Source organism: Kryptolebias marmoratus, linkage group LG15 (genome assembly GCF_001649575.2).
Source record: "Kryptolebias marmoratus isolate JLee-2015 linkage group LG15, ASM164957v2, whole genome shotgun sequence".
NCBI classification, from domain to species: Eukaryota; Metazoa; Chordata; class Actinopteri; order Cyprinodontiformes; family Rivulidae; genus Kryptolebias; species Kryptolebias marmoratus.
The window spans coordinates 7,878,958-7,903,733 of NC_051444.1; the positions used below are offsets into that span (position 1 = coordinate 7,878,958).

At 35.3% G+C, this 24,776-nt stretch overlaps 1 protein-coding gene across 1 annotated transcript in view; it reads left to right on the top strand.

The window, feature by feature from the left end:
* Positions 1–19,953, top strand: part of cpne7 (copine VII) — a 29,503-nt gene extending 9,550 nt beyond the window's left edge. The window contains exons 5-16 of the mRNA XM_017404488.2: positions 1,496–1,570; positions 5,391–5,474; positions 5,561–5,650; positions 6,690–6,788; positions 6,998–7,084; positions 7,303–7,362; positions 7,910–8,043; positions 12,694–12,748; positions 15,198–15,249; positions 15,488–15,621; positions 16,877–17,113; positions 18,403–19,953. Of these exons, the coding sequence (XP_017259977.1) occupies positions 1,496–1,570; positions 5,391–5,474; positions 5,561–5,650; positions 6,690–6,788; positions 6,998–7,084; positions 7,303–7,362; positions 7,910–8,043; positions 12,694–12,748; positions 15,198–15,249; positions 15,488–15,621; positions 16,877–17,113; positions 18,403–18,555 (1,260 nt within the window). The 3' untranslated portion in view covers positions 18,556–19,953. The remainder of the gene's footprint in view (positions 1–1,495; positions 1,571–5,390; positions 5,475–5,560; positions 5,651–6,689; positions 6,789–6,997; positions 7,085–7,302; positions 7,363–7,909; positions 8,044–12,693; positions 12,749–15,197; positions 15,250–15,487; positions 15,622–16,876; positions 17,114–18,402) is intronic.
* The last annotated feature ends 4,823 nt before the right edge of the window (positions 19,954–24,776 follow it).

Sequence of the window (24,776 nt, forward strand, 5' to 3'; positions counted from 1 at the left end):
CCCCCCCGAGAAAAAGACTATTTAGTTGGTTTTATGCAGACAACATGTACCTGTCTCTTTCAACTAACTCTGCATTTCTGCCTCACAGTGAAAAATACATTCTGAACTATGATAAATGGATGGCTAATCCTTATCATAAATCCAGGCAAAACCTAATTTAAAATGCCACCATTTTTAAGATCTAAGCTTCAGTCCTAACAAGAACAGAAAAATAACAGCACACACACACACGCACACACACCTATAAACTCTCCAACTTCATGTTTTACAAAAATGTTCACCTTGTTACTTTTCAAGGCAAGCTGTCTGATGAAGCACAGGTTTTACACTTTGCAACTCATCACTGTCAAGTTGTGTCTGGGTACATTCAGACTCGCTGCACAGCCACAGTTCCTGCAGCTTGATGGGAGATTTTAGTCAGTTCCTCAAAGTGGAGCAGACAATAAACCTGTGCTCTTTAAGTGATGGTGGGGGGAAAGCCTTGAGTGAGAGCAACAGAGAGTGCTCGCTGAACCTTCAAATCTGCCATCCCAAACTTTTTCTTTTTAACTAACACACAAGTTTAAAAAAAGGTAAACATTCGGAAAAGAAGCTTTTAAAGAGTTTTGCTGGTGACTTTTCCAAAAGTTAAATCCACAATAGGAGACAATAACCTGTGGGAGTAGGTGGCCTCTAGTTTTCAGCTAATGACTCTCCCACGTTTTTGCGGTTTTACACGTCAGTGACTCTGTGGTAAGTTAAATGACCTTAATTAACTGGTCACAATGTTGCACGAATAGATGTTTTTCTACAGCAGCAAGGTCAAATGATGCGTTCCATAAATCACTTCTGGTAGACAGGTGCATAAAAAGTAAAATAATTTTAAAAGGTCTTCAAGGTAATATTGGTGTGTTTTTAGTTTAGCAATAAAATACAGCTGTATCAGACCTCATCCTTGATTTGCAACAACTGTTGTGTTGGTGAGGTTTCAGATTCAGACTTTTGCAGCGCACTTATTCTCATAAATGTTATGGTTGAATGTCTTTTATTTTCAGGACAGCCTTCAGGTCAGCCAGAATGGACTGCATTTACAAGCTTTCATCTTTAAAAGCTTCAAACATGAATGTCTGTCAGTTTACCCATTCATATCCACTCTGAAACTAAAGTTAAAGCGACACAATTCAGTGCAGCGATGAACAAACGATTGGCTGTTAATGTCCTGCTCAAGGACACCTTGGTAACAGGCTTGACTGTGATCAATTTCTGAAACGAAATATTAATTTCTAATTACTTGCACTCATTTGTTTTGAATGCTGGCAAATAATGTTATATTGTCCATCAAACATTTTAGTTTTATAATGAGCACTGAGTTTCTGCATTAGTTTAAAAAAGCTTTAAAACTGTATCTCTAAAAATCAAAATTCACATTATTAAATTACTGGGATTATTCACTGGTTAAGCCATGGTTAATGGAAAACACTAAAATATATTACTGACAAATGTAATTTTTTTTCAGGTGCATGCTGAGGAAATTTCTGGTAACAATGGGTATGTGGAGCTCTCCTTCTGTGCTAAGAAGCTGGATGATAAGGTGAGAAAAAGCAATTGTTTTCTTAGATGTTGCTGAACAGCTAATATCATATCCTTATCACCGTGACCATTTTTTTTCATTACAAATCACAAGAATATAGAAAGAGAAGGTAACTGCAGCACCATGCATGTTTATGTAAAATAAAGAAGTAATCTGTAAACATCACAATCTAACTCACAAATCAAATTTTAACTCAGTGCATAATGTCAGAAGGAAAATGAGTGTTGTTACTTCCACTTTAAGGCGAGTTATTACTGACCTCAGCTGCTTTGGCTCTACATGTTCAAACTTTGCCAAGGGCACATTTCAATCAAAAAGACAGCAGGAGCTTACATCCACTTATATTTCTGATGATCTGAAGTCACACCGTGTTTTCAAAAACGAGCCTCGGGAGTCCAGTCTCATGTGTTGACCTTGATTCGTAAAGGTACAGACAGCAAGTTCATTTAGCTTTGAAACTGCAGTTTACAATTTACATCCCCAACAGAGAACCTGAAAGAAATTATTACACGAGGGCATCCACCCAACCATTTTCTTTACCTGCTATTCCGTGCAGGGTCACGGGGCAGCTGGTGCTTATCTCCAGCGGTCATTGTGCGTGAGGCGGGGTGCTTCCTGGGCAGGTCCTAAGTCCATCCCAGGGCCACACAGAGACAAACGAGACAAATATGAGGGCAGTGTTAGTTTAAAAATGTAGCTCATCTTCTCCTCTTAGTATAGCATACAGGAAGCCCAGTTTGCTGAAAATATTGAGTTTTCTTTAGTTGAATCCCAAAGAAACCACCTACTAGCTTTGTTTTACCAAAACTGATTGCATCTTAGGTTTCCGCTTCTTCAAATAAATCACTGCATCTTGAGCATTAACGTTGTATGATAACATATCACTGAGAAAAAAAGGTGCAGATTTTTATCTTGAAGAAAGGACTAATTTTGTCAGACATTTAAACTATTTCTTTCTGGTAACCAAAGTTATTTGCCTTATGTTATATTAATACATAAAAGAATGTGAAAGCTTTAAATCTGCTTGTGACAATGTTATCTTGATATCATCACCATTGCTGATCTGTGCAAACAAGTCAATCACAAACATGAACATGAACTATGTTTGTTACAACCAAAGAGGGGATGGAATCAGCATCTGCTCAGCTGAAGTGTGGAGGCTTTTTTCTTTTTATTAAAGCAATAATAGCATTTTTTTAGATACATAAGTCAAGAGGTAGACAACAAGGAAGAAGGGAGGGAAGACAATTATGGGATTCAACTCTAACAAGAACTGCAGAAATATAAGTAACTTTTTCCAAAGGATTTTTGTTTGTTTAGAAGAATTTATAAAAATAAATAACAAAGGTAACACAGTGAGACACAATATTAGCGCCAACAAAGTGATTCTGATCATCACCTGATATACAGTTGATGATCAGATGAAGGATGATGCATATTTCAGGTCCTGAGTCAGGCTTTGCTGCATTTTTCTCCTATTTCTTTAAAAGACAGGATTTTCAGATACTGTTCATCTGTTGAAGATATATATTTTTTAGGCCTGACACTATTCCTTTGTCCTCTACTTGTCCTTTCCTTATTTTTTAAGTGCACACTGCACACTGCTGTCATGGTCAGATACAAGGAACGAACTGGAAATTAAATATTTTGAAAGACCTTTAGAAATTCTGAAGAACTATTGATCAAGATTTCTTTAAAAGATGACAGAAAATTCTGGTTCCTGGAAACAAAATATAAAGATAGGCAGGGGTGATTTAGAACCTTTCACAGTACTAATCATTTAAAAAGTATGTGACTTTAGCAGTACTGTGAACACATGCAGTCTTGTGTTAACTATCAATAAACAACAACATTCCAGTCACTAATAATAGCATTATTTTGTTTAATCTTCTTTTTAAACTTAACTATGTAGTTTAATTTTTTCTCCACAACACAGTACTTTAAGTGTCTAAACCTAACCAAGACTTTGTATCATCTGACCTGAATCCAGTTGATGCAACTGCTGAACAATAAGTGAAGCCAGAAGGGACACTTTTAACTTCATGTTTGTCCTCTCGCATGCGGTTAACTCCATTCTGAGTCAATATCCATGTTAATTTTATTAAACCTAACTGAAAAACAGAAGAAAACAAAGCTAACAAAAAAAAGGGACTCATTCTGGACACACATCTCCATCGGCTCAGCTAAAATGTTGTGGTTTTCACTGATTAGGTGTTTTGTAAGCTGCTAATTAACTGTGACAGTCCACTTGCGTGTAACAGTTTATCCAGAAATGCCAACAGATAATGACTGAAGGACCAAATTGCTTCTGATTAGCTGCTCACTGGTCACATCACCTCACCCTGCAGTATTTATTAGCAGGTCAGAGTATACATTTTGGTGAACAGAAAGTTTAATTATGAAATATGATAGATTGTGCTCACTGGTAATGATTACCATCATTGTTAGCCTGAGATTAAGTGACATCTGTGCCTCGTCAGTCCATGAAACCAAAGCCATGGGCTAGTGGTTACTATGGCAACAAGGAGATGATACTACAGCTCTGCTCTTTCCTCCCTCTTTTTTTCTTATCCCTCAGGAGACGTATCTGGCTAATGTGGCGGGAAATGCATCCTTAACTGCCTCATTCCATGTACACAAAACACCCTCACACACCTAAGCACCCACAGTCACACACAGACGCACACACACACAGATTTACACAACAGTAATTATTTCTTTTCCCTCCCCGAAGAATCAATTGACCTAAATAATCAGTGCAGCCTCTGTTCTCAGACGCCTGCAGTCAAGATAATATAGGGATACCAAAAATAACAATAAACGATGCAGATTTTTTAATATATTGTCATTTGAACAAAATAGTCACTTACCTTTACTAATGATCTAAATAGGCATAAGTACAGTTGAGTTATTTTGATCTCCCAAAAAGTCATGGACTGCAAAAGAAAACGTTCAATTTTCTATTGGTAAACTTTTCATAAAGGTTGAAGAAACCAATAAAGGTGTTTCGGGACTGCACAGATGCACCATGGGCAAAGAGTTAATGAGGCTATTTGCTAAAAAATAAAATAAATAAAAATCAGCATGAAACATTCTAATCAATAAAGTATGAAAGCTTGTAAAATATTCTTGAATTTAGCCTTGATAATGATTTTTCCAATAAAGCCACCCTGAAGTGCTGTAAACTTAATGACTGTGCCTCCCTAACCTTTAATCACAAACACCTCTCTCCCTGCATTCAGCTCTTTGTGCAACTTGCTCTTTCATTTCATTCAAATTATTTTGCAACCCCTGGATACACACTTCAAACAAGAAAGGTTTCAGCTCCTGCTAGTTCCTTATCTTGCAAATTTTAAAGGAAGTAATTTTCATCCTCAACATTTTTTGAAGCACTCCCCCTTATTTGTATTCCACCACAGTACCAAGACTTGTTAAGATATGTGTGTGAGCTTTTGTTTTAGGTTACTAAAAAACAAACATCGAATCGGGAACATCAATAAAAGAGAAGAAATAATTATTGTGCCATTCAAGTCTGAGAAACTCTCATTAGCTCTAAAAAAATGCTGTAGTTTGGTGTTTGGGTGTAAAGTTGCACATCATTTGATTTCAACAGATTTTCATCTCAGAGAGAATAAAAAAAAAATATAATAAAAATACAAAGAAAACATTACTTTTGAATTTTTAAACAATTTTTTTTTACTTCTGTTTAGCCCTTTTCTATGCCATCAGAAGTCTAATTCATCCTAAAGGCCATCTGTGTCAGATATATCTAACATTATGAGAGACTGACTTGTTTGTTTACTTTTCTTTGCTTCTGCAGGATCTCTTCAGCAAGTCAGACCCATTTCTGGAAATTTTTCGAATCAATGACGATGGAACGGAGCAGCTTGTCCACAGAACTGAGGTTTCTTCACCACATTTTCCCTTCATTTTCACCAACAGCTGTTTATACCTTTTAAGCTGTGTGTTAATGTGCTCCTAATCTAACAGGTGATTAAAAACAACCTGAATCCAGTGTGGGAGCCCTTCAAAGTGTCACTCATGTCTCTGTGCAGCTGTAATGAAGAACGAAAGCTCAAGGTGAGAAATATTTTAGGAACTTTTCGTTCATAATACTAAAAACTACAGGAGTCAGTATTTTAGCGACTATAAAATGTGATATTTGAGAGACAATTTTTTTATAAAGTATCTGGCCAAAATGAAAGTTGTACACGCCAACATCTTGTTGGACCACCTTTAATTTTAACATCCTTGGTATTTGTTTCATAATTTTTGCAATGTCTCATTTATTCCCATTCAGACTTTCACAGTGTTTTGTATCAGTGGTGGGAAAGTCGAGCAGCTCCATAAAGTCTTGTTCAGCAGGTCTCACAGATTCTCAGTAGGGTTAAGGTCCGGTGGGGGCCAATCCATGTGTGAAAAAATGTCTCATGCTCCCTGAACCAATCCTTCACAATCTGACAATGATGAATCCTGACATTGTCACAATGAAACATGCTTGTGCCATCAGGGAAAAAAAAAAATATACATTGATGGGAAAACCTGGTTACTCAGTTTTTTCAGGTAATAAGATAACTTCATTCTTTGGGGACTCATTGTAGAGGCTGAACCTTGACCTTTAAAACTTAAACATTAAAACTTTTTTTCATTGCTCTAAACTCTAATCTTTGACCTTTTTGTCTCTAGTTAGCCTTACTTCTAGTTTTTTTTTCTAGGCCACACAGCCAATTAATCTCAACACTGAGTTATCTTAATGCACTGATATTTTAATTGGATTTCAGCAAACATTTAAGTTATGTCTGCTCAAGTTATTTTTCCAACCATATTTCTACTTCTTAGATGTTGGTTTACCACGATTTATTTCCTGTTTTAATAATATGTTGAACAGTTTATTTCTTTTTTTAGTTTCATAAATCTCTGTAGTTGTTTTATCTTTTCCACAACCACAGGATGTGTCTTCTAACAAGTTGTTCACTGCATCACTTTGAGTAAAAAGTCTTGCTAATAATTAATACTTTTACATTTTTGCTTAATTAAATCCAGGTGGTCAGGTAGTGTGATGTGTTAATATGCCCAGCCACACTGGAGGAGTAAGCAGTAATGTGTGTGTGTGCCATAGTGCCTCGTGTGGGATTATGACTCCAGGGGGAAGCATGATTTCATCGGAGAGTTCTATGCCACATTCAGGGAAATGCAGAAAATTTCCAGTGGAAATAAGGTCAGTGAATTTAGAGGCAGAACTGAGGAGAGGAGAGTTAGCTGTGTGACTGCTTCATCCGTTTCTAGTCTGCCTCTCACTTCATGCTGCTGAATTTGATCTGACATAAAACAATTGTTATGGTGCTTTTAAATAATCAGAATGCAATAAACTGTTGCATCTGTTTTTATTGTTAGTATTTTTTAACTTTTATCTTGCTTTCTTTGAAGGTATCGTGGGATTGCGTGAATCCTAAGTACAAACAGAAGAAGAGAAACTATAAAAATTCAGGAGTTGTTATTCTTACTGACCTCAAGGTAGGAATCTGCTGCAGGAACGTTTCCTGCTTATCACCAAACACACTGAGCGAAGCTGAATCAGTGTCTTTTATCTTAGGACTGTAACTCACAACATAAAATGAAGTTTATCATTCTTTGTCATTTATTTTGATAATCATACTTTTTCAGTCTAAACATCATTTCTGAGGTTTTGGCTGATCGAAATAATCTTTGGTTTCTTTTTTTTTTCCTTTCAGCTCCACAGAGTGTACTCCTTCTTAGATTACATTATGGGAGGATGCCAAATTCATTTTACAGTAAGTTAAACCCTCTCTGTCCCATCACTGTCAGTGAACCTTTACAACTATGGCGTTCTAGAGTGAAATATATATTTTACAACTTACAATATTTCATTTGTGTACTTGCATTTTTAAAATATCTTTGTTTTATCTCTTCACTGCATTTTTGTCTGTTCATGCACTTAGTGTTTTCATTTACTTCAGTTTTAAGGAACAAAAGGAAACTTTTTCCAACTTGTGATCTCTGTAAAGCTCATTCTCCCTCTCTTACTGTATTAAATGAATAATGAATAATGGTTTCAAGGACTAATGTGGCAGATGCAATTACTTACATCAGCGGTATATAAGAAATGTAACCTCTTCAGTCTATTTGGTGTAAGTTTTTAATTCATCATGACCAAAGTTCCCTCATTTAAAACAGCTTTTATTATAATAAAACAAAAGCCTTTTTAAACCCATTTACTCAGCAACTGAGTGAATGTGTTTTAGGAAGTTAGATAAATAAAAACTGATTCGATTCTAATGCAGCCATAATTGTAAAACTTTTGTCATTCCTTTTGATCAGGTTGCCATTGACTTCACAGCCTCCAATGGAGACCCCAGGAACAGCTGCTCTCTGCACTACATTAACCCGTACCAACCCAATGAGTACCTAAAGGCTCTGATAGCCGTAGGGGAGATCTGCCAGGACTATGACAGGTTTGTCAGTCTTATGTTTCTTAGAAAAAGCTTGTTGGAGCTTCCAGGAACTGTCATTGTCTGCTAATTTTAGCTGCAGAGTGTTTTTTTTTTGTGGACTCTCACACTGAAAGCAGCCACTCCATCTGAACCACAACAAAAGGACAATAATGGAAACTTCACAGCACTGATGCAAAACCTGCAGGCTACTGCATTTCTGCTCACCAGTTTGTTATTCAGCTAATGGAGCTGAGCCATTAACCAGCACCTTATTTTGTCGCTTTTATGTTTCACAGAAATGCTGTCAACATTTAGAGTCTGTCGAGTTATAAGCCTTACTGCAGCTTAAAGAGAGCTTTTAAGAGAGACAGTTTTGTTCTATGTTAAACCTCTTTATAAGCAATGGATAAGAAAATTATTTGACTGAAGCAAGTAATCTTTGGCCTCTACTGACATCAATTATGCATGATACTAATCTTATCATGATGGTGCTTGATTGTATCACTTACAAACACTAACCCTGGGTTTAGGTTTTATCCTTTAGTGGTCTGTTTTTTGCTTCTCATTTTCTCTTAAAGTGTCCATATTTCTTACCCTCCTAATTTTCTGTCAGATAAATAACATGTTGACTTTTTCTTATCTCCCTCAGGCATTTATATCTTCTGCAGACATAATTTAGTTCTATACCAGTTTATTACAGTAGATCAGAAAACAAATTAAATTCTACATTGCTTTCATTTTATTTGAGCAAATATCACATGAAAAGAAGTTTGTTTTTTAACAAATCTAAAATACTTCCTTCTGCAAATATGTTTATGCTGTGTGTATAGTGAATTGACATATTGTTTGCTGTCATCAAAAAATAATCATGATAAACTACTTTAATTATATTGCCCATTTTCTTCTTAATGGTATGATAATGTTAACAATAAATCACTAAAGTCACTTATAAAAACACAAAAAAGCTTTTTAAAATAAAAGACCTAGTATTTCTTGTAAGAATGCATATCGGCTGCCAAATTTCATGCCAAAATTTTAGACTAAAATCATTTTATGGTGAGAAATAATGAATTTATGGACAATTGGGTAAATCTTGAAAATAATGTTATGTGTGAAGTCATGCGATAATGCGAAACATTACATGACCTGTTAATACTTTTGTGACTATACAAATCTTGCATGACTTTCCAGTTCCAACTTCCCCACTCTTAAATCAATTACAAGTTACAAACTGGTTGGTATTTTTTCCTGTTTGCAGGTTTCTTAGCTCACATTTAATCTTAAGAAGTCTTGAGTAGAATAATTTGCTTATTAAAGAAAACTGCTAACAAAGCAGAATAATGAACACGAATACTTTCATCTTCCATGAAAATATACTCAATTTGATTATAGTAGCTAATTTCCACCCAAAGTTAATGGTAGGTTGGTGATATAAAAGTTGAAGAAAAAAAAGTAACATAAACTAATAAACCAGATTATTCATGAATTATTAACTCTTAATAGTTAATGCAGTTACAGGTGTAAAAATGTGTATTTTTTGGTCATACATACATAATCACTGTATAAATTACAAAGTATTGGTCACAAATTGAGGAACAATTTTTTTTTTTGTGATTGGACCCCCGATCAAGTTGCGTATCCAAACAATAAGAGTACATTAACAGTATATGTGATTATAATTAATTTCCATGTTCATTGTAATTTGGTAATGTTTCATGTTTATTTTCACCAAACAAACCACACAATAAATTTACTTTTTTACAGTATCTGCTTCAAAAGTATATAGAGCTTGTGTGCTTGATGTCAGGCTGTTACAGGAAGTAACTGTATGTAGTTGTACACAAGATTAGCTTCTGTTTGTAGTAGCGCTCTTCTGCGTGTGTCACTTTCTCTGCTCACAGTTGTAGCTTTCAGCAACTGTTGCCGTGACTGACTCTCCTTCTTAGCATGCATAGGCTCATTACCCTGAACTACAGATGAGATAGGGGCTGACACCACCATAGGCAGGCACTTCAAAAACAAGTGGGAGGCTTCATGGCAGGAGGAAAAAAAACAGCAGGGTGTCAAATCTGATGGAACGACAGAGTAAAGCCTGATATATTTGCATGTGCAAGTTCCTATTAGTACATGCTGAGGTTGTAAGAAAACTTACTTTAAGGACAACTAGCTTACTAATTAATGACAAATGATTCATGATAGGATCTGATTCGAAGAAAAACCCTCAGTCATCTGTTGAAACTAAGCCAGATGAGGATTACTACTCCAACTCCTGATTTATGCAGATCCTCCTATTGAATGTCAGGGGAGCACTGTCTTCCTAATTTTAGCACAGAAGTCATTGAAAACCTGCCTGGAAATTAGCAGCTTCTCTTGCTAGTTTAATCCTTTCCGTGTTGACATGATTTAGATTCACGAAAGCAACATACATGGAAACATGCGTCTGACGAATGGTGTGGGAGACCCTTCCTTCTGAAGCCAGAATTGTTACTGAGCTGTAAAGCGTGGGCAAATGAACCTTTTAGCCTTTAGTGAACATAGGTGATGTGGGATTTTTGAGCCCTTGCAGAAGAGTGCATTATGGAGTTGGAGTGACTAGTTTTTGTCTGTGTGGGTAGAGACTCGATTGCCTCTCTGAGAGGGTTGTTACTTTATGTGGCTTTTTACGTGTGCTGACAAAAGAAGATGACAAGAATTTGGCAGTAAAAATTATGTTAAAATGACTTATCGGAAGTCTTCTCTGTCCTGTGCTGGTAATATGCCACATCTTATACATCCATGGAGTTTTATGTCTTACCACATGAGAATCTTAAAACAAAGCCTCACAGGATAATTGTATTGAGTGTAGAGCTCAAGATGAACACTTCTCTATATTTGCTGTATATGCAACAGAAAAATAGAGTATTTCAAGGAAAACCAAGCTTGAATAACTCCCCCCTCAACTACATGCATTTTTATTAAATCAATCAATTACATCAAAGCTAGTTGCTCCAACAGCAAAATCATCATAGTTTTTTATTGTATTTTTTGCAATGACGCAACTTATTTAAATGTAAAAAAGGCTCTGTTCAATGTTTATATATTAATGGAAGTAGAAAGCCCTTGTTACTCTAGTAATAGATCTTTTTATTCAATACATCCATTTGTATGTTTGCATTGAATAAAAAAATCTATGTTTCATGTTTCTGTGTGCAATTTTGGCTGGATACAATTAGAAACATTAGTAACAGCATATAGGGAGGTGGGGAAGAAAAATGTATTGCTTCAGATGTTGTTTTTTTTAAGAATAATAACTGAAACCACATACACGGTCAGAATGACCCATCCAGTGAGGTTTTTGTAAGACAGCTCCAAGTTTTAGGAATTTCAGGTCTTAATGTTACAGCACTGTAAACATTATGCCTGTAAATTCTTGCAGTAATGCAAGAGCCGTTATAATAAAAACAATTACCACAGCTACTACATGTTTTGTTGCACAGATAACTAAAACTTTTCAGTCTGAGGTTGCTTGAGTAGAGAGATTTATCTCTGTTAGTGTTTATGTAAGCCCACATTCATCAGAGGTAATCAAACATTTCTAATGGCTCTGCAAAGCTGCCTCAGAGCAATGTTTAACCACTCAAATCACGACTTCTCAACACAGCAAATAACTCAACACCTCCCCACACTGTAACTTGTCTTTTGTAAATCCACCACACCCAGACTAACTGAATTAAAGATATCATCTCAAATGCTTTGGCCACAAACTGATTTTTCTTAGTTAGAAGATGTTATTTGTGGTTGCTCTGAGCTGGAGCGTTGGAGAGATTTTGTCAGTCACAAAGGGATGATACCCAGTAAACACTCTGATAACACAATCAACCATTCTAGAGAGGTGTCTGTAGGCAAACAATCACAGATGTGAGGGAAAACAAGATGTGACAGCTTTGCTCTTTGTCTTAATGCCACAAATTCAGCCACATCACAACAAATTGAAAGATTTGAACAAAGATACCAAACAGTTTGTTCTTTAACTCTGAAGCAAGGTCTGTTTTTGTTTAGATGCTGCTTAAAATGTTTTAAGAAGGAATACAGTGACTGGCACATCATCCACACCTTATATTTATTTGTAAAATAATAACCTAAAAAGTTTAAACTAAAAATGAGAACTTTAAAAGGGATTGGAATTCTATTCTACATTTTTAATCCTCCCGTGGCCCTTAGGTTAAATTGACCCAAAGTTACAAAGGCTTCTCTACTTCTTTCAATTTCTTTTTTTTTTTTTTGAGGGCTTCAGGAGGGTTAATCCACATAAAACAAAGTGGAAATAAAACCACAAGGAAGCCTTTCCAGATACAGACTTTGTGTTATTTAAAGAATACTGTGCACCCTGGGTTTTGACTAGTGGCACCCAGTCAAGCAGAGCAGTTTCTAGCTGTCACATCTGCCCATGTAAAAGATACAATGAAATACAGAGACATGAAAGACGATGAGAAGCTCTTTGAACAGGTGCAAATGGGACTATGGGACAGATTCCAAACTGTTTTTGAAGCTTTTAACATGTCATGAAATGCAAACAAGCAGGAGGTGTGCCCTTGGAAATGTGAACAGATGGAAAAGCCACCAATATTTTTCAGCCTGCCTTTCGAAACTGCTATGAATTGACTTAATCGTTGGTTTTGGTTTTTCTTTCAGTGACAAACGATTTTCAGCTTTGGGGTTTGGTGCCAGGATTCCTCCAAATTATGAGGTGAGTGTATCTGCTTTTATTTTTGCTAATGCAACCTTTTATTTAATGTTATTATTTGACACTGAGCTCTGCCTTAGCATGAACAATGCATACTGAACGAATATTTGTGTGCCCTCGCTGACAGCTGTTTTTATTTTGGATAATAAGTGATTTCCATAACCTACTCTACATCATATTTTGTCAATCTGTCAAACTTTAACATTTTAAGCTAATTACTGAGTGTGTTTTTGTTCATAAGTCTCGTCTTAAAATATCAACTATCATGTTCTGCTAACAATGAAGTTACACAGAGTTGATGCTTCATTTACATAAGAATACCTGAGTGTCAGCACATTTGTTTTAGAAAATTGGACTTTACAAACTGAAAGCTCTCAGTGACTCCAATTAGCACCATGGGGAGAAGTCTGATTCGTGAGGAGTGACTGAGCACACAGACAGACAGACACAGATAAAACACTGCTCAGATAACAAATCAAACAAGAGCGGCCTGTGTTTAATGTAACAATGCAATGTGCTGCGTGTCAGTATGAAACACTGATAATTATCATTTCAATCATGCCAAGATTAGGTGCACAGTAAATCTCTTCTGTGTACTTCTGAATTTACCATGTCAGTGATTGCCCTGTAGGGGTCAAATTTATCTAATGCATTCTGGTGACACATTTAAGCCGCTGGTTAAGATGAATGTTAATTATGTCATTATACCAATCAGGAACTGCTCTCTGAACTTGAAGGCTACAGGCTCTATTGCACCATTCGCGCAAGTTTGATGGATTTAGACTCAACTGATTTTGACATGTTAAATTATACTTTGTGCTACCTACATTCAATAAAACTGAACATTTTCATTTGCAACACAAGGATGGGTCATATAGTAAGCTATGAAATTAATGTAAAATCTTACATTTCGGGACAATAAATAATGCTATTTTATGTTTAGTCATGTTGCTTGCAAATTTTTTGAATTACCAACTAAATTAATATCAGTCAAATCTAAAATTTAAATAAAGACCATATGCTTTTAGAATCAGTTTTAAGGTAATATCTTTTCCAGTTTTTATTCTGTAGTTTTTTTGTTCTTATAAAATCTAATCCTTTTGCACTTTTCTTATTTGTTGTTGTGTTTATTGCTGATAAATATGAATAAATACAAACCTATAAATCTGAAATAATTACATTACATGATAGATTCATCTGCTGATTGCAACCTGTTTGTTCTGTCATGTGAACTTATGCAAATTAACTGGTGACTATGGCAACACAGATGCAGCAGGTGCATTATTTTCCCTGATTAAACGGACAAAGCAGTTAACACCGTGTTGTGGTTTTAGTTTGAGCTCTGTCTCATATAATTGTTTAAGATTGTACAACCAACTTTTTGGCTGCAGCAGGTTTTATTGACATTACTTTTGTATAAAGAGGTCATGCAATAGAAGCAAACTCTTCTAGTCCATTTAAACATAATGGAGATTAGCTGTAATTTGTTCTTCTCTACATGCACAATATCAGAAGCATACAACTGGATTGCCAATGAGAAATTTTGTAATAGTCTTTTAGTTATAACTTTGTGCTTCTACTCATGTAAAAAGGCCAGCAGCAAAACGTGCTGTTAAATTAAGATAGCCTTTATTGCATAAACCTGATGCTTCATTCAGCTTGTCATTATGTTTAATTTCTTCACAGTTTGTCATGTCTTTAAAAAAAGAGCCAGCTGGAGACGAGTCAGTTGTCATCGATGTAGCTGACAGTTGGTGCGCTTGGAAAAAAATGTTACTAAGTTGAAGTTAACGAGCTAAGAAAAGAACAAATACTAACCGATGTTTAGATAACAAGACTAAACAAGATAATTGAAAAAGAATGCAATGAATTTGAAGAAATTCCACACTGACCATAGTTGTGTGTTCCAGAGTGTGGAGAACAGATGATGCTGGATGTTGAGTATAAATGCTCTTTACACAAATCAGTGCCCCATAAAAACAAGACGGAAAAAATATTTTCTTATCCTTGCTGAGTTCGACATTCAATAGTTTTACCTTTATACTAAATCTACAATCTTTGCTGAGCTAATGTCCAATAGGTCACTACTGGAATACAGTGAATATAAAATATTATAAATGTAAAAAAAAAGGTTATTTTTTCTCTGCAACATTTTTTTGTTTTGTTACATTAGATGTTACTTGCTAATAAGTTGAGTAAAAGATAAGACACTTACTTGAAATAGGAAAATGTTGGTTATTTTTTTTTAAGTCTTGGTAGTTTCAGCAGGTTGTTTTTGTAAATAATGTAGTTGTGAAACCATAAGAATTAAAAAATAAATGTTACAAATATTTCTAATCAGTTCTACGGCAACATAAAATAGATTTTAAAAAAATGAAGATTTATGAGTACAAATGCTCTCTTACTGAAGATGATTTTATTTTCTAATTTATTTTATTGTCTCTCTTTTTAGGTGTCCCATGACTTTGCCATTAATTTCAACCCAGATGATGATGAATGTGAAGGTAAGAAGATTTCTGCAGATGATAAAAAATGTCTGTAAAACTAAAATGTTGTTCAGCAGGTTATTCATTTCATATTTCAGATAAACAAATATATATAGATTATGTTTATTCTGCTTAGTTTATTATTTGTGTTCTCAACCATCTTTTAGTTAAAATATGGAAAGTTTTTCTGCTTTCTGTAGGTGTTGCCAACTGTATCAATGCTTTCTTCATTCTGCTCTGTTCTCTGTTTGACCAGGGATTCAAGGAGTGGTTGAGGCATACCAGAACTGCCTTCCTAAGATCCAGCTGTACGGTCCGACGAATGTTTCTCCAATCATTAACAGGATAGCCAAGGTGTCAGCAGGAGATGGCAACATTAAAGATGCTTCTGTGAGTCAATCTTTGTGCTCCCCAGTAATATAGAAATGAATGCAACAAAGTCTTTGTTGTTGTGGCTCACATTCAGCTTTCTAAGTGAGCAGCCTCTGGTATAATTGTGTTTGTAGTCACATCATGATGCTATATGATGCAAAAGCAGAAGTAGAAAGTTAATTAGTGTTACTTAAATTATAGATAGTAATAGCACAAGCTGTTTTAATGAGGTTTTCTTTTTCATTTTTTAGATCAAAGAATTTTCTGTTAGAAATTAGTTTGTGAACTTCTCTCAAAGTTGGCTCATTAGAGTTGTTAAACTATTTTTATTTTATTTTTTTACGTCAACTTGGAGAGTTTTGTTTTAGCCCTTTTTCTCATCAGGACCACATAACCTCAGTCAAGATACAAACAAACATTAATATTAATTAATAATTCAAAAGATAAAACCAAAACCAGAAATTGCATTTCAGAAACCACAACATTTTACAGTGTTTGTGTTCTTTATTTTAAAATAAATGAACTGTAAAATAGCCTCTCTTTTTTATTATTTTGCTAATATTTTAGATTGCAAAATCAGACCAAATCATTTAAGGTATCACTTTACATTAGGATACCATTATAAAAATTATAAATAAATAGTTAATAATTTGGTTATTAATAAAGCTGTGAACAATTTGTCTTTGAAATCAAACTATAAGGGCTAATCTGTTCAACTCAGAATAAAAAACTTTATTAGATCATCAAAGAGACTATTCAGTGTCTAAAATGATTTTTTTCTGTCATTTGACCAAATCCAAATGTGCAGTTTATGTTTTGGGTGACTAAACTTGTACCTTGAGTTTTGTTTAAAGATTAAAAACCAGAATGTGCAGTTGTCCTGTTTCAAATACACAACAGCACCGAGTGTTGAAAGTAAAAGTTTATTGACTCTAATTTACACAATTAACAGCTTTGAGTTTTTGTTGAGGCAGCTCATGCTGAAGACACCAGTCTTTGTTTTATTGATGTGTTTAGCTGTACATGAAATGCTGTTTTATATTTGGCTTTTCCTTTTGAATTTTGTCCAAGGTTGGTGTGTTTGGTGCTTCAGGGCTGCGGCATGACAACTAAGGCTCAGTGGAGGCTTTAAAATCAAAATAACATCAAAGTCTCGTCTCAGATTAGAATGCATACTGAGAGATGTCCTTGCTTATGAGCGCATGTTGTTGCTAAAAACTGTTAATTTTCCACACAGATTGACTCTTGAGTGAAAGTTTGTTTTGTCTTGCAGCGTTACCACATCCTGCTCATCCTCACAGACGGTGTGGTGACAGATATGGCCGACACACGTGAAGCCATTGTTCGAGCCTCCTACCAGCCTCTCTCCATCATCATTGTTGGTGTGGGCAATGCCGACTTCACAGACATGCAGATTCTGGATGGAGATGACGGAGTCCTGCGGTCACCGAAGGGCGAACCAGTCCTCAGGGACATTGTGCAATTTGTGCCCTTCCGAGACTTCAAAACGGTCAGTGTTTTTCTCCATCTGTCACTTGCTGACCCCCATGCCATCTTACTGCTGTGAAGCTATTGAACATCAAAGTTTATTCTTCATGCATCATTTAATTTAAAAAATCATTTATTTTTCTATGTGCTACAACTTCAAGAAGATTCACTTCAACAATAGTAAAAGACAAATGTTGCCACATGTAATTAACATCATTAGCTGCACACTGAATGTAGTCTGTTCTGCATTACAGATAAAGCTGTTTTGATATATAGTGTTATTTTGTTTGTTTACTAGACCACTCTAGAATTATCACCTTTATAAAGTGACTCTCTGCTTTATTATTTCGTACCCAGATTTTTAGTGACCTCAAATATAATTGGATAAATCAACAGAATCGTTGTTAAAATCTTAATTTGCTGCTTTATGGAAAAAAACAAAGGACAATATAACAGTCTTCACTTTTTGGTTGCATGTTGTACAACAGTTTTTAAACTTTTATTTCCAATGAATTGCCAACCTGGCTCTGTTTAGTAACATAAAGAAGTTAGTCTGCACAAAAAATATTAAATTAGCCAATACGTTTGTTTAGGAAATGAAAAACTAAATATAGGGGCATGAGAGCAGAAAAAATTAAAAAGTGTATTGCCAGAAGTGAATAGTTGTAAATGCAAGAAAATATATTGTTTGAGCAACCAATGATTTGTTTTACCATTTGTTGGAAAACCCAGTCAGCCCAAAGAGACTCCTTAAAACTGCATTTTTAACTTTAAAGTCTCTTGCCTCTCAGGTGCCGCAGGATATCTGATGATCTTTTCAGGCTGCTGCCAAAAGAAAACATGGCTAGAAGGGACAGAATATGTTGGGCCATAATGTGTAGATGTATAGATCAATGATTCCCAAACATTTTACTGATATTTTGCCACAAAATAAATGTAGCAGAGACTTGTGACCTTGATTCTTTCTGGTTGAAATAAACAAGCATTACTAATGAACTCATTAAACATAATGATAGGACAAACAGCCTTGACAACCACTGCATTAATTTTATGATGGCTACTATTTCTTTTCTCATAATAATTCTGTCAAAAAATATGTTATTGGCAATTGTTTCTTATTTTAAATATAAAACAAATGTTGCATGTAAAAATTAAGAAGCCCAGATGTACATAAATATTTTATTTAGTCTTCATCAAAGAAAGTACTCTAAACACTGTCTGGGTTTTGCTAGAATACACTCCATGTCTTAGATTAAACAATGTTTTACTGTTGTTTTAAAAACTCCAATTGTTCTCTCTTCTCTGCTGCAGGCTTCACCTGCAGCCCTGGCCAAGTGTGTTCTTGCAGAAGTACCAGGTCAAGTAGTTGAATATTTTAGCCACAAGGCCATATCCCCAATGAGTCCAATGAGGGAATTACTGAGCCCCATCCTGAGCCCAGTTGCCACCACCCCAACAGAATAACTGCACTCTTAGTTCCTGTAAACAACTTTTGAGCACAGCACCAGTCTGGCAGACCGACATGGGAAGAAGATGCATGCCTGACTACTTTGAAAAGGAACTGAAAAGAAAATTCTTCTAAATGTGTTATTTATTTTTCACTCAGCAACAATGTTTACACACGGACAGAACTACAGATTGTGAGTAACATATTCCTGTGCTCAGTGTGGGTCAAGTATTTCTACCTGACTGTATTAACTGACCACCTGTCTGTTTTAGCACCACGAGTCCCGAAGATTTTTGTTTGCTCTCCCTTAGTTTTATGCATGTGGGTCATTCTCTCAGTGATGTACTTTTTAGATTTTTTTTATTGCCTATAAACTGCAGCACCTCAGTCTAATGTGTTCATTTCCTCCCATTATATGTCATTTTTATATGCAGTGTGATCAGTACTAAATTATTCAGCTTAATCAAGATAAATGAGTTAAATAAAATGCTGCGGTTTACTGCTCAAACTTGTAACTTTCCAGTGTGTGTCTGGCTGCAGGATTGGCCTTATTTAAGTTACCTTTTTTTCAAAATGCACATAGATCAAACATTTAAATCAATCCACCTGGCGTTAACAAACACTGTAAATATTTTATTTTCTTATTTAAGTGTATTTCTTGGTGTAATATTTGGCTAAAAAGCAAGGCTTTACTTTAACGTGCGCCTGCTATTGACAACAAATCAAAAACTGTCCTGCAATAATTATGAATGACAGATTCTTCACAGCAGACAGACAATGCTGATGGAGAACAGTAGTTAATTCAGTCAAATTCAATCTATTTATATTGCTCCAATTAAATAAAGTTCATAGTGAGAAAGGAACAGCCTGCAAAATTTGTGTAATATAATTTTAAACTTAATGTCCAAAATCTTAAAAAGAAACAGCACTAGCTCGTGTGTAGCTTCCACGTGTCACTTCCTCTCACCTTGAACATTTGTGAAATTACAAGGGACAAAAAAATTTCTGCTTTAGCTTTTTGTGCGTTTTTCACTTAAAAACAGGAGCTAAACAGTTCATACAATCTTTCAGCCAAGCTGCAATTATGTTTTTCTCTCACAAGGTTGTCAAAAATTGCACCCAGTTTCTGGTCTTTTGTCAAGTGGCTTCAGTGTGAAAATCACATTTTATGGCAGGTTATTTCTCTCTGAAATGATCAGTGTTATTGTCATCTTTTTGTAAACCATTATGCAGATGGCATCTGCTATTAGTTTAATTTAGCAAAATATACAAAATCTGACTTCTTGCTGCTTTTTTATGCAATGTAATTCAGTAAGTTTAAATAAAAAAAGCACAAAACTGATCACATTTAATGCTGTAACACAAGTGTTGGTATTGATTTCATTTGCATTGGAATAATAAATTCTTAAAAATTATTACCAAATTCCTTTACTGTTGTTTTTACTATAACATGAGCATTTCTTTAAAGCAAATTGCTCTTTTCATCCATTCATTCAATTTCCAATTAACTCTTGGCAGAAGTTTGAGTTTATAGGTGAATAAATTGGAATCCTTGATTGTGTTCTCCTGCTGAGTTTTACAGTCCTCATTATATTTAAAAAGCTATAACCTTCAGTTTTATTTACTCTGCGAGGGTTGAGCTGAATTGTTCTCACAGTGTTTAGAGTGCAGCCTGTAATGTTATTCAGAAATTATTATGTTTTTGCCTCAATATTTCCTAAGGAACAATATTGCTCCAGTTAACACAGAAACTGTCAACGTATTTGTCTCCAAACAGCAGGAAAATCAGTTGTACTTTAACATGTTGCTTTCAGTGTAAATTGCTGTGTGAAGATTAACTAGTAAGTTGATCAGAAAAGGAAGATTGTGTTTTTAATTTTTGGAAAATTGCATTTTCAAGATACACAGATAAAGCAAAGAGCTGAATAAACCGATTTCCCTGCACAGTTTTCAAAAGGTGTTTTTTTTTCTTCTTTTTCAAAAGTTTTCTCATCATTCTTTTACATTACCACAAATTTATTCTGTCTGCATCACAAAACAAATCTAAAATTACCAGTTTGATTTTGACTGATTTTACAATTTTCACTTGTTTTTAACAGATATTCCACAGTGTCAGGGATGACGTCAACATTTTAGTTCACACCACTTGGTGAATCGATAAAGGCAAATAATCGAATGCATCTGTTTTTAAATCAAACTGTTCACGATACACTGGTATTTTGGTTGTATGCTGGCCTCAATCGACACAAATATCTGTAGTTTTAACAGCTACACTGGCTCACAAACACCACCCCCCACCCTCCACCCCAGCTGCAAACATTTTTTTGGCTTTGCTTTGTCGTCTTTAGCCTCACAAGCCCTTTCTAGACACACACTATTGACTTCTCGTGAATGCACCAAAACACAGCTACCTCTGCTGTCTGAACTCCTTTAAGAATCAACTATTGAAGATTCCTGTGCCTCTGTGGATCACAAGAAGAGGGCCTATTGATTCAGCAGGCATAGTTTTAGAGCCATATCCAGTTACTAGAATGTGCATAACCTTGGAGAGTTTATACTGGAGCTCCGTTTAATATGAGCTCAAAGCAGAGCAGAAATAATAAAGAAATTACTTTGTTCATAAGCAGCATGTGATGGTTTATTAAGAAACATTGTCTTTTCTATGAAGAATAATCTGTTTTTTTTATTATTATAATTCATCTAAATGTAGTGTATTATTTTATGCAATACACATTCCTAATTTAAAAACAAGTTACAGTCAAAGTTTTGTTAATTTTACAGGATTATTGGTCTGACAAAAAGACATTTTTGAAAATATATCTAACAGCACACTTTGTTGTTTTCCCTGAAATCTTTTATAGGTTTTGATTTTGAACTAAATAAGGCACAAAGTGCAGCTTTCAAGCAAAAATTCTGAACTTGTTGTCTGAAAGGCATCAGCCTTGTATGACAATACTTTCTTTCTCCTTATCTCTTACTACGTGATCATCCTGCTTTCCCTCAGGTCAGGAGGAGTTCACATGGTTCAATAACTGGTCCTTAATATTTCAGTGATATGTGATTATAAAATTGATAAACATTTGATTTTCAAAACACAAACACACAAATTATGCCTGCTTTTTTTCTGTCTGTCTTTGGCTCCTTGATTTTAGGAATAAAGATTTCAGTCCATAGCCACTTTATGCAGCTGGTGTATCTGCAGGTTGTTTGGGTAAGAAAAGAGCAGAAGTTTAATTTTATTTCGTCAAGGAGAAGAAAAGTATTTATTGCATGCTTACTTTTATTGTTAAGCTGTACTGTGCAGTTCTTCATTTGGATTTTATGATATGCTAATGTGTGAGCCTCCTTTTACACAAATATCTGCTCCTGTGGGTTATGCTTTCTTGCAGTTGGGCAAATAAATCTTGTTTAACTACAACTGTCTGTGAAAACAGCTGTTGTAATTACAACATTTAAACATTTTCTAACAAATATACAGGCATACTTGAACATTGCATTTTGCTGTCTAGTTCCTTTTAAGTCTCTTAACTTAGATCGACTCTCAAAACAATTTCTCAACTCAAACAACTCCAGAGGAAATAAAATGAGAAGGCAGACTTGAAATGTAGGGTATGTTATCATGTGCACTTTTGCATTGTGCAGTTTGCTGACGCTGTGCATACTTTGCATGAAAAGAGGGACCAAACATACAGTTTAATTCCATCAGACAGTTCCTTTCATTTACTGGCCATTGTTGAGAGCGCTGAATAACGGTTGTTTCCATGGTGATACCTACTTGTGAGAAAACACAGACCTTCATTTCTGTTTGATTCAGGGACGAAACTGCAGGATGTGCTGAGGACTCAGTAAGGAGGTCATCCACACATCATTATGAACAGAGAGCGTTTTGATTGTGTTGACTGCTGCCTTTTAGCGAGGCCATCGAATGTCCAGAGGGGCTAAGAGCATCAGCAATGTTCAATACGGGGAGTTTATCTCTCTTTTCTCCAATTTTCTTTTCTGTGAGTCCGGTCTTCTGATTTACAGCTCCAATTAAAGAACAATCACTGCTTAAGAATCACTGGCAATAACATCTACAGTAGGCATACACCTTGGGACAAAGGGCTGTGGTTTAGTGGAATCAGCTCAATCACCTTTATATGATCAGATCACTTGTGATGCCTTTAAACTAAGCTCAGCTTTCTTGAGATTCATACATCTGGGATCCTTTAAGTAGAGGGAAGAGTCGTTGCTTTTATTCTCAGCGGCTGATTTGCTCCCAGTAATAAGAAAACGACTAATAAGAGATGGGATATCTCAGTTGTAATTAGCCATCTCTACCATCCCCAGTGAGAACAATGTACTTCTATAAAAGGTTCCAGTCAGCTCCTCTGATGTTGTTTCTCACATGCTTTTTATTCCTCGGGTACTCTGTTCATATACTGCGCTATACAAACATAAATATTTACACAGAAATTTAGATGTATACACGTTATTGAATCGGAAGTTTTATTCATCCTAAATACATGTAGCCTTCAGGATCAGCAAAAAAGAAATGCAGTTTCATCTTTGCCATTATCACATGACTTCAAAAGATGCAACTTGCCCTATCATCAGGTGCTTTCTCAGCATGGTTGGGTGATCCTGCATGCAGGCAGCTTGACTGAAGTAAGTGTCAAGAAATGAGTTGGGAAGGATTTTCTCACCTTGATAAGGAAAATGAAAAGACAGGACCACATCTGCAATTTTTTAGCTACAGTAAAAATATGTTGAGCTGTGTCTCATTTACTATTTCATTTTGCTGTTGCCTCATGAAATTCATTAAGTTTCTCTTTTATATTTCTATTTCCTCATTTTTTTACTCAACAGTCATTGTCACTGCAATTAATGTCACTGCATAAGAGGAAAACAAAAACTCTCATTAGGAACATTCAATATAAGTTTGACCACAGGTAGTAAATTACCTTTCCTCATCAAAATGGTGGAGCTGTGTTTGAGGTAAATGTTAATGCCAATGTGCCAATTAAGTCACATAATAGACATATGTATATTTTTAGCAGAAACTCATTTACCTACCAGAGTAAAACTAAGCCATTTTAATCTTTTCGAAGCTATGACTTCCAGATTTGCCAGACAGAATCATGTGGCTCTGTTTTAATGCAATGCTAATCAGGTTGTTTGGTGACTCACTGTAGCTAAAATAAGCTATTTACTCATTCAATGAAGAGAAACGGTATATATTAAAAGCAGCACATATTGTTTTTCTGTTGAAATTTTGCACACACATTTGAGTTTCTTTTTTAAATTCTTATGAATGAAAAATTGTTTGGCTTAATCCTTAACAAACACTGCCTAAAATCTAAAGTAAACTTCCTCATAACAATTACACAAATATAACGGCAGTTTCCTGAAGTTACTGAGACAGGAAACTGGTGTCCACCACAGAATTTGTGTGCCCACCACCTGATAGCACCTTGTTGAATTTCAGTGGCACTGACATACAGTTTTAGTACATGACTTCTACCACCAAGTAATGTACTGTGTTAAAGGTCACATTCAGATTCAACATTTTTTATGTCAAACAGGGCAAATTCTCCATTTTTATTTCTTTATTTCTTTTATTTCTTTTGTAATAATACATGTGCTTAGTACTAAACAAATACTGCAACTGAAGCTGCTGGGTAGACCAATATATTTGATTTTACCTTTCTTTGACAAACTTGTTGAAGATCTGACTCTACGATTGCATGAGACAAAAAGGATTTTTAGATGAAAGTTATTATTAGTCATTGACTCCTTGTTTTAAGGACAGAAGATTCATTTGCTTTATTCACATTAATTTGTGACTCACTGACTCTGTGTTCCCATTTGTCTATGTGTCTGACACTCCTACAGTCAGAATGTAATTTAATCAGGCTCCAGAGTGTCTGGTTGACCAGCTGGACTGGATTTGGCGAGAGACATGGCGTAGTCATTACAGAGACAAAGATTAAGTTACATTTAGTAAAGCAAAATAACAGCAAATTATAATGTCAGTAGCTGATTTAGGGGGGTTCTTTCTTGTTGTTCTGTGGTTGAAAACAAGTTGTTTTCTGTCCTTCAGGTAATGCATGTAAGAATGTGTTCAAGTTTTGATGTGATCTGTGTAACTTCAATTACAATTATGAAACACAGAATCAGCCATCAGGAGAGTGTCCTTGCAGAGTTTCATTTGAAATCAATTTATTTATTCATTCAACAGTTACAAAGTGATAATTAA